This window comes from Lissotriton vulgaris, chromosome 5 (genome assembly GCF_964263255.1).
Source record: "Lissotriton vulgaris chromosome 5, aLisVul1.2, whole genome shotgun sequence".
NCBI classification, from domain to species: Eukaryota; Metazoa; Chordata; class Amphibia; order Caudata; family Salamandridae; genus Lissotriton; species Lissotriton vulgaris.
The window spans coordinates 766,372,936-766,384,094 of record NC_141693.1 but is presented as its reverse complement, the minus strand read 5'-3'; the positions used below and the strand labels follow the sequence as shown (position 1 = coordinate 766,384,094).

The window sequence follows — 11,159 nt, the reverse complement described above, 5'->3', positions numbered from 1 at the left end:
ACCACCCTTTATCTCTACCAACCCATACACCCTCTATGTATCTTACATACCGTTACCTTTATCTACCCAATCATACTAAATTCAATCTTACCTCACTTTACCTCTACCCAAGCCATAACTTTAAAATCACCCTTACCTCCCTTTACCCACACCTGAATCCTTTATTTTTAGCAGCTTACCACACGGTAAAGGATATGTGTTAAAGTTCCTGCATGCTAAAGGCTGTTTCCTGATATAAAGAGCGTCACCTTGTGGAAGTGGAAGTTCATGATCTATTCACTAAATGTCTGAAGTGTGGTGGTATACTTTTGCATTTCACACAGTCAGTGCTCATAAATGCATGATTCGTAAATAAATCCTTACCCTCCTTTATTTAAAGTAAAATATTTGATCATAATTATTTTTCAAAAAATAAACTTCATTTCCCATACATTTTTATTCATGTGTTGAAATAAACTAAAGGATCTGCATTAGTTTCCAGACTTTAGTTTCCAACATAATCACAGCTGTAATACAATAGTTTACAAAGAAATACAGGGGATTTTGTAAAAAATAACAAAAAAACCTCAGTGCAGTTGATAAAATCATTGTACAATGTACATATAAATATGCATAGACATAAGTTTGCATTTTTTAAAGAAAATGTATAGTCCAATATTTTTATGGTTAAGGGAAAGCTCTGGTGTAGGGTTTACATTGACCGCCAGCCTTTGAATTGTTTGTCAATATACCAACATCTTCCCTAATTAAAAAAAAATTGAATTTGTTGTACGGCACTGTATTTCACTGTTTTTATTTAAACAGATTTGTTTGTGTTACTGTATGTATGAGTTTGTGACTGTATAATATAAATATAGCACTATCTGTGTATAGTATCAACCATTAAAAATACTAAAAATATAAAAAAGATCATAGAATAAGAGAAAAATATGATGGGATAAAAATAAAAAATAAAAATTATATTTTGTAATAAAATAATTGTTTCCATTCATATGTACATGGAGATGTTCAGATTCAGCACTTTTTTGAATACATTTCATGGCCTGACGTTCTGTAATATTTAAAATCCTAGATCTCGTGAGCTTTTTCCTTACCCCTTACAGTTATGATACTGGTGAGTGAGTTAAATACTCACCCAGGACATCTATTATGATCTAAAGGTCAACAGTTTGAATCTCAGCAAGGCTGACTAAGGCCTTTACATGTCACAGTCCTGTATATTAAGTACTGTAAACCTATGTAATAGTAACTACTTAAATGTACAAGACTTGGAAACAGCAGAACTACACCTCATAGCGCTATATGAAAACATTATTGTAATCATTAGATTCTGTTTGCACTATTCTGTATCATTAAAATAGGATTGCATACACATTAGCTTAGTTTGCAGCTTAGATATTTTTCTGTTGTGTAAAGTGTAATATTAGATCAATCTTTCAGTTGAAATTTCAGTAGTTCCTTAAAATATATGAATTTCTCAGAACAACGGTAGGAGACTGTGAAGGCAAGTAGCTATGGTCCACTCTGTTATTTTCTTTCTTCTCTCAAACATCTTAAGGATCTTCGTTGCAGAGACAAATGATTCATGTTTTAGTAGAGAATTTAGAGATTTTTGCATCAATGTGTATTACAACTTTTGCAGAGATTAATACACTTTACTTCACCCACTCCTGTCTTTGGGTGACAGCTATAAAGCTCATTCACAGGTATATCAAGCCTGCATTTTGTTGAACTATCACTTTTTGAGATGCAAGGCATTTTCTCCTGTGGTCCATTTTGTTTTGGGTGCATTTCATTCCAATAAGAATCATTCCTGATGTAGAGGCACAGATGGTACCTGCTGCAGTCATCCAGTAGGAATAGCCAAGCTCATAGGTTACACCAGGAACTCCTAAGCCAACCTGAAAAAGATGGTTTAAACAACATTAAGATGGAACGAGCAGACAGGAAACTTTAGTAATTAAATGCTTTTTCAACTACTCTCAACCTGACCAACCTTAACCCTAATTCAAATCAAACCCTGGGCTTTATTCCTACCCTTTTTCTGATTCTATTTATATCACTGACACTAGTCCAAAGTCTAATTCTATCCTTATTAGTAACCCTAAACCTTTTAACAACCTTCAACATTTATTTTTATGTCATGTTACTACATTACCTTTGTAACAAAAAAGTAAAATGCATGAATAATGTTTTTATTTTAGTTTTGGGGACTTCAAAATAAAATGTATCATAAATACTTTACTCGGAAATGGTTGCTTTTAGATCCCTCAGAACAGTGAGCGCATAATCTGCGAACCATGTTTTTGTGAGTCCCCCCACAAGGCATTTTTCATTCAGATTGAAATTCCTAAGTGTCTATAGCATGTTTATGGCCCTGTTGAAAGGTGGTAAGACCCGCCTTTAAATGGGAGATGGATTCCACTGTACATTTGAGTTTATAAAGGTTTCTGGGAGTTAGGCTACGTTCTAACAGCTGCATAATGGAATGGTCATCCAAAAGGGAGAGGATATTGCATGTTGATTAAGTGTTGGCTATTGTGGCTCATTCTATTTGGTATTCAGAGGGGAGCGCATGAGCTATTGGCTGGGTATTAAATGAAGTTGAACCTGCATATCTACCAGGGTTTGCATAGCCACTCATTGCCTGGGTTAAGAAGTGACTAGTTGAGGCATAGGAGGAGAGCATCCCAAATATGTATCGACTTTATCTAGTGATGCCACCCTCAAGCATCTTTGGCAGGCCCCTTGAAGTTTGCCTTAATGTCCTTTGAATGTTAGCATGTTTTTTTTCATTGGCTTTGATCATTACTGATGTTGAGCGTAGATGTAGCTGTGAACATTTTGATGGAATCAGTCACCAGGAATGCTTCCAGTCTAAAGTTCTCATGGGAGGTTGAGATTTTCACTGCGGCAAGCTCTGTCTGCAGTGTGGAATGCAAAATCAATGTGATTTTCATGATGAGTAGATGTTTGGTGTTAGTGATTGCAACTTTGCTGAATTAAGTCTTTGGAAAAGACCTCGTGGTGGCATTTTCTAACCTTTTCGTTCAGTTTTTGGATATTGAGATTGGTTGATGTAGGATGTACAAACTCTGTGTAGGAGTTGTCAGATGGTGAACCAATTGCACAAAGTTTCTCTGACTGGGGTGTCATGGTGGTACTGCGATGAGTAGACCAGGAAGGTTATACCAGAGAGAATCTGACTAGGCCTAGGTACAGCAAGGAGTGGCATGTGTGGTTAGGTAAGGAGCTCAAATGGCACTGACAGCCAAATGGTAATGCAGAGGAGAACACAAAAGTGATGGCTGATGAATGTTGGGATATGGTGGAAGTTGTAAGTGTGCATCACGGGTAAGAAAAAGTTCATGAACACTAGGAACAATCAGGTGTAGAATGGGATAGCTCATAATAGTGCAGGTTGATATAGGAATGAAGTGCTGGGGCCTTAATTGAGGCAGAGGTGATGATACATCGTTATGTTATGAAAGTGGGTTATAGGAGTGTTGCCTGCTGGGTTATTGTTTAAAACACCAGTATACTGAAGAGTCCTTCTGGTTTAACATTACAAGGCTTTAGGCAAAATGGCAGAGTACTTAATGTATAGCATATGTCAGTGAAGTTGCATGGTTACTTCAAAGTTAGTGTTCTGACATTGACTCAGACCCTGGAAGTTGGACAATGATTGACAAGTGAGCTTTGTTATTACTAGCATTTATCATATTTGCCCATTGTTGCTAGTTCATTGGCCAGTGGCTAAATACAGTATTTCTTTTTATTTGTAACTAAGAATATGATTGATTTTAACATACGTTTGTCTTATTGTCATTTTAACAATTGACAATATGTTAGGCAGAAAGGGAACAGAGTGGTTTGCTGGGAGAGTCAAACTAGACTAAGAGAGAACAAGACACATATTTATCAAAAATTCACGCAACACAATGCAGCAAACTACCTTGCTGTGCCGCATAAAAGGGAAAGGGCAGGAATGTGGCGTATTTACCATTATACAGGGCATTTTTGTCCTTTCCTAATGCTGACTCAGGCACCCTCGAGTCATTTTGCAACTGTGCCTGCGCTGCAGGCAGGATTGGTTTTGTGCAGTAAGGGTTACCTTCCTGCACAAAAACAATCCTTGGGGGCATTTTCCTCTTTCTCTTTGCATTCTGCAGCACACTTAGAAAAAGGAAATAACTAGGAGAAATAAAGATATTTCTCCTGGGTGTGCCTCTGGTGAGGAGGCGTACAATTCAGACGAATTCCCAAGTCTACCAGTGTTGGTAAATCTGGGAATGTGTCAGAATCCATGGATGGATGCATGGGAATACCCATTCTCCACCCATGGAATGCTTCCCTGCTGAAAAGTAACGCAAGGCATCAATTTGCTTTGCCTTTCATTACTCTGGATTTATCAAGCCACGCAGGGTCACGCAAGGTGGCCTTGCATGCTTGTCGCATCTCATTTAGGTTTTGCGTCACCCTTGCGCCCCCTTGTGTGGCACAAGGCGACACTAAACCTTGATAAATATGAACCCAACTGCCAGTACCTTTTTCAGCCAATGACAAGATCTTTCCATTATAAGTTGGCTGTTAAAATGTAACAATAGGAGAAATACTACTATTGACTGGAGCACAACTGTGTGCCGTTCCCTAGTAGAAGCACTGAGCCTCCAGACTAGGCTTCTTCAACAAGTAGGTTGTGAGGTACTGCTAAAAGTAAGTAGCTCTTCTCTGTGCAGCCCAGTATTTTAAATTAGAAGCTTTTGCTGGGTTTAATAAATACAGTTATACGCTATTTGAAAAATTGACGTAATTTCCGAATTTGCGGAATGCTATGAAAGGCATTGTGGTGAGGCGTAGTGATGTGGTAAAAGTCAAATCCCCTGGTTTAGGTCATGTGTTGTCTAAATTTTCATCTCCTATAAAATAAATTACATTTTTTTGTAATGCTGTAAAAAGTGAGGATCACATAGCATGGAATTTGAATAGGATGGTAAACTATACCCAAATGGAGGTGTAACAAGTGATCTGTCAGATGAGCATGTTGCATAGTCGAGTAAAATGGTGCAAGTGATTGTGAAATAAACATGTTACAACCGCTTTAAGGGAAACATCTTTATTTCCCCATAGCCACCAACTGTCACCAACCTCTCTACGGCCTTCCATCGCAATGTGAATCACCAATGTTCTCTAGATTAAGGAAAATCTTTATTACATCAGGGGATTCTAAAGGGAAATGCCACCAAGAGAGCAGATAGCACACATCTCCATTTCCCATAAAGATGTAACTAAAAAAAAACAACAACACACTTGTTATAGAACGGATTCTCACACAGTAAGTCAGTGCAATCTAAGGCCTTAGACTAATGCATTTTAGTGTGATGATCCGCATCTCCACACTGAAATGCATTGTCACGCATAATGCATAGTCCTAGCCCTGTCACAGAAGCACTGCCCAATAGCTATTACTGAAACAGCCAGGGCTAGCCTTCCCCAGTCAGGTTGTGGCACAACTTTGTGGCCGTGTCGCCACGAGGGGACGTGACGTCGCTTCCTACTGCTGCCAGAGCGCGCCGTGGGGTCTGGAGTTAAATTTTGTGAGGAAGGTCCACGGCAAATTGGTAATTATTTCCAAGCCCGGTCACTGAGAGAAAGTGCTGCAGCCAGTGCCGGGTCGTCACCGTCAGGGATTGTGGAAGTTGCTTTTATAATGTGATACCACATATCTACTCATAGCCCTATAGAACCTGCACAACAACAGAATTAAATAAATGTTTTTGCAGTTGCTGAAAGTAAGCTGCTCTCATAATGCATGGCTTGCTCAAGAACTACATTCAGACAGCACACAAGGCTAGTTTAGTAACAGGCGCTTGACCATTCCATATATAGAAGTTGCACAGCCTATGTGTCCCTGATTTGACTGATGTTGCAAATCATGTCTGATCATTTACCATTACTGGTACATTGTATTAACCTGGAAAGTTGCAAAATGCCAGAAACAAAGGAACAGGTGGGGAGCAGGTATCACAAAGTGTTGGCCTTTTATGATTTGCGTAGTGCTGTATACTTGTGTAACTTGCTGAGGCTACTGATCAGCAGAAGCGGCCCCCTTGCTTGATTTCTGAAGAAATGTCTTAATTCGCTTCTTCTACTGAAAATATTTTGCATGGATAATGGCGTTTGTCCTTTGTGGTTTGCACCAATAAAAGGCTTTGGAAGACTTCTCATTGTTGGACATTCAGTGACTTTGCTGTCTGTCTGCATGCTACAGGTACTATTGTTTCGTATCTCGTCTTATAATAAATTCTCTCTTTTCTCATACGTGCTGACAGACTGGTATTTCTTTAGTAGGCTTCTACATTTGGTGAAAGAATTGTGACTAAGAAACCCTGACTTCTGCCACAGCCAAGCTGCTGTCTTTACCCTCGTCTGGAGTTTTGAGGTCTGACCACAACACGTTCCTGCCTTCGTTGTCTCTCTCTATCTCCCCCCTCCGTTCTGGGGCTGAATGCTTTTGCCTGACATGAGTAGTTGTCACATCACTGGCTGCTTTTGCTCCATGCTTCCCAGGTTTCTCTCAGCACATACTGATGGATTTTGAAAGCCCACTTCGACTTGCTTCACCCACCTCCTCGAGGTTGGGATTTTGGCGTTTTGTATTTTCTGGGGTTGCCCTGCTTTCAGGTGCCCTGTTTCTTGCTGATGGGTGTCTTGGCTCCACACCTTCTTTCCATTGCCTGGTATTATCGCTGCAGTTCTGTATCTTTCAGTTTGTCGCAAAGCTGTCAATGACAGGTCTGCTTGATCATGTTTTCCTTGCATGTATTCTCTGCTCTGGCTTGCCCCCTCTCTATGCTGTGCAATTCTGATGCAGGGTCAGTGGCGCCTTGTCTTGTTGGTTTTGGCCCCTGAAGGCCTCCCTTGCTGTCTCTCTCATTGTCTCTCTCTGCATGTCTCCCTCCTGTTGTACATGGGGGTGGGCCAGTTACAGAAGGGGAGGAGGATTTGTTTTGGGTCTCGGGTTTGGTTTCATTCGCCTATATATTATCTGATTGTGCTGTCCTCTATAAACAGGCCATCTAAGGTCTTCCACTCTTTCTCTCCCTCTCTTTCTACTGTGGTTGATGCTGGGTGACTGGCATCTAGTCTATGGTCACAGGACCCATTGGTTTTCACTGCCTGTTCTGTTCTCTCCGACTATGCTACCTGACCGTGCTCTTCTCACTAATGTGCATCTGAATTTGGAATTTAGTTGCTGAACTGTCTACTTCGCCTCTGGAGAACAGAGAAGGCATCTGTCCGCTTTTTCATTATCAGCAGTAACTCCCTGAGGCTAAGTAGTAATTCGCTGTTGGTCTGTCAAGGAGGGTGAATTTCTGCAGTTCCTTGTCTTGTCTGCAGAGACTCCCCAGCAATGAGCAGAACGTTTCAGACAGTGAGAAACACAGAGGGTGGTAAGCATTCCCAGATGGGACATTACTAGTTGAGTGGTGAGGGTGGAATGTCCTCCTCAGGTTGGGTTGTAGCAGGTAATGCTCCTCATTTTAGAGGTGGTGGGTATTGCTCCCCAGGTTAGGGTTGTAGCAGGTATTGCATTGCTCCCCAGGTGAAGGGTGGTAGTGGGTGTCAGTCCCCTTGACTGACATATGTATTGAGTGCCTGACCATATTGTAGTGGTGGTAGCAGGCAGTGCTTTTATTGCAACAGGTAGATAGGCGCTGGTTGATAGTCTGAGATTACCCAGGTGTTGGTGAAGGCAGTCTGCTTCAGTGACGCCAGAGGACAGTCGGCTTTGGGACACTGCCTCCTGCTGGACACCCTGAGAGGTCTCCAGCTGTGACTAGTTGTCCACCTAATCACAACAGGGAGGGGGTTCAGGGAGGGGGTTTGTATCCCATTCTTTGTATTGTATTGTGCTACTGTTATTTTGATGTGATGTTTCATGATTGTAGATTGGAGTGCTGTTATTTTGTGATGCTGCTGTTCCTACTATTGTTCTCCTGAGACTAGGATCCTTGGGTATAGTGTACTATAGAACACAGTGCACGGATAGTATTCCCCAGTTTGTATTTAATGTGCATGGATGGTTTGCATGCAAGGTTCCCCACTATTGCACTAAAACTGTGAATGGTACCCCACAAGGGGATTCAAATACTGATCTCTTTTTCACCTTTCTGTTTTCTTACCTCTGGCTGCATGAGGATGTCAGTACCAGCTCCTTTAGCCCAGTTTTCAATACCATTCTCACTTGTGAATGCCCTGTGGTGAACTTGTAGCAACTAAACTGTCGTTATGTTATGTTAACAATGATTTATTAAGTGCACTGACACCGATTGGTTTCCTGGCGCTGTTGAAGACAGAGGACGAAGTCAGAGTTTAAAGCCTGCAGAGTTAGTGGTATGCTTGTTGGTAGAGCCAGGTCTTTAAGGATTTCCTAAATGACATGAGGTCCGGACATAGCCGGATCTCAAAAGGAAAGGCATTCCACAGGCGGGGGACCAGAGTGCCGAATCTGCAACCGCCTGAGCGTTTGCGTTTAAAAGATGATATCTGTAAGAGACATTGGTGAGCCGAGTGTAGATTTCGAGACGGGGCTTGCTTCATGATAAGTTTCATAATAAATGTAGGAATTTTGCAATGAAACGCTTTAAAGATCATACAGCCAACTTTAAAGGTGCAGCGCTGGGCCACAGGGAGCCAGTGAAGTATCTTCAAAAGGGGGGTGGCTGGTTACCATCTGGGCTGGCTCAAAATCAGTCTGGCTGCATGGTTTTGCACCATCTGAAGGCGTTTCAGAAGATACTGAGGGAGGCCTAGATAGATCGAGTTTGCGTATTCAAGGTGGGAGATCACAGTAGCGATCACCACCTGTGTCAAGACTTCCAGGGTCAAGAGGTGACTGACCTTCCGAATTTTCCTAAGTTGGAAGGGACTCTTGGAGACCTCCTGACCCACTTGTGTTTTGAGTGAGAGGTCGCTATTCAAGGTGACACCAAGCGTTTTTGTCGAAAAGGAAGGGATTGGTGCCTGACCCATGTCTGTCGGCCAGTAATGTGAGCCCCAGTGTTTAACACTGTCCCCTGTCAGAACCAACTCGGTTTTTCCTGGGTTCAGCTTCAAATAATTTTGGTTCATCCAAGCTTGGATGAACCTCATTGTTGACTGAAAGATGGAAATAGACGTTTCTGAGTTGTCGATTGTAAAGAGTAGCTGCAGGTCATCCGCATAGTTGAGCACCGTCACCTGTTTGTCTCTGAGGGCCTGGATTAGGGGGGGGATGTAGAGATTGAACAAGTGGGGTGACAGGGAAGAGCCCTGAGGTACACCGCATGTAATGACCTGCTTGGTGCCAACTAAGTCACCCAGACGAACTGCCTGAGAACGGTCTTCTAAAAAGGACTTCAGCCAACAGGCTGCCGTGCCCCGGATGCCGGCCTGGGTGACACGGTCGATCAAGATGGTGTGATCGACCGTGTCAAACGCTGCCGACAGGTCCAGAAGCACTAAGGCCTGCGGAAGATGTTTGTCAGCACAGTCCCGGAGAGTATCCATTACTGAAACTACCACCGCCTCTGTTGAATGGGCCGGGCGAAAACCCGCCTGATGTCGTTCAAGGCAGTTTGATACCTCCATGAAGTTGGACAGGCATTTGGCAACATGAGCCTCCAACATCTTTGCTAAAAAGGGGAGAAGGGAAATTGGGCGATAGTTTGCCTTGCAGGTGAGGTCTGCCCCGGGTTTCTTTAAGAGTGGTATTACTGTTGCTTCCTTAAATGCAAGGGGAACTTGTCCGGAGGCTAATGAATTGTTTAGGAGGGTGCAGGCAGGGACCGGAATAACTGAGAGGCAGTCTTTCAAGATGTAGGGTGGGCATCTGTCCGATGGAGCGCCTGATTTTACTCTTACCTGTAATTCCTGAAATTGGTCTGAGGTAATGGGAGTGAAGCTACTAAGTGAGCCAGTAGTGTTTATGACTTGTGGTTTCAGAAAGGGTGGGGTTTATGGTTTGTGGAATGCTGGCTTTAATGGCCACAATTTTCTCTATAAAGAAGACATTCAGTGAATCGCAGAGAGTCTGGGTCGGAGGTAAGCTTGGACGGGCGTTGTCAAGATTCGTTAACTCATTGAGAATGGAGAAAATGTCCTTTAATTTATTAGTTGAGTTGATAATGCAAGAAGAAAAGTAAGCAGCCTTCGTGGATAGGATAGATTTCATATATTCCTTCCTAGCCATGATGTAGCGAGATTTAGAGTCAGGGGCGTAATTGCGATGCCAATGGCGCTCTAGTTGGCGCAGGGCCAATTTCTTTGCTTTAAGATCCGGTGAAAACTATTTTTGGGCGTCTGCGCGCCGGGCCAATTTAACCTTCTTGTATGGGGCGTGGGCATCACTAGCTGTTTGCAGCCAGCAAGAGAGGTTGTTTTCCGATGTATTAATATCAGTATGATGGAATGGAATTAGCAAGTGTTTGTAAAAATTCAGACCTGTCTAGGGAGTTTCATTTCCTGGCTCGTCCACCCACTGCTCTAGCGGTTATCCTTTTAGGGGAATAAACGAGATTAAATTTAAGAAGAAAATGGTCAGACCATAAACATGGGGTAGTTACCGGGGTTGTAACTAAGAGAGAATTAGACCAGACCTGATCCAAGGTATGGCCTTTACAATGGGTTGGTGAAAGCACTTGTTGTTCAAAATTTAAATTTGTGAGGAGCTCGGTGAGTTCACACGACTGAGGGCCTTCCAAAGGGTCATTAAACCAGTAATTGTAGTCCCCTACCAGAAGAATCCTGGCATGGTCAATAGCCAGATTAGCGATTTGTTCGCTGAGCGTGAGAGGGAAGACAGGCAAATTGTTAGGGGGTCTTTACGAAAGGACACAGGCCACTGTTGTGTAGGAGGTATCAATTTTTAGAACCAGATTTTCAGTGTCTGGGAGGTTCAGACTAGTCAAGGCGGTGACTTCCAGGTCATGGCGAAAAATAGCCGCCACTCCCCCGCCAGGTTTACCTGACCCACGATCAGCATGGATAATGCAATAATTTGGTGGCAGTGCCGCTATTATTTCTGGGGCAGAATCTTGGGTCAGCCAAGTCTCAGTAAGTAGGAGGATGTCAGTTTTATCCATATCCAATAAGAGAAAAAGGTCCATCTTGTGTTT

General features: G+C 42.5%; 1 protein-coding gene across 1 annotated transcript in view; it reads right to left on the bottom strand.

The window, feature by feature from the left end:
- Positions 1 to 1,154: 1,154 nt before the first annotated feature.
- LOC147711527 (claudin-16-like) overlaps positions 1,155 to 11,159 on the bottom strand; it is a 405,965-nt gene continuing 395,960 nt past the window's right edge. The window contains exon 5 of the mRNA XM_086920208.1: positions 1,155 to 1,901. Within this exon, the coding sequence (XP_086776334.1) occupies positions 1,701 to 1,901 (201 nt within the window). The 3' untranslated portion in view covers positions 1,155 to 1,700. The remainder of the gene's footprint in view (positions 1,902 to 11,159) is intronic.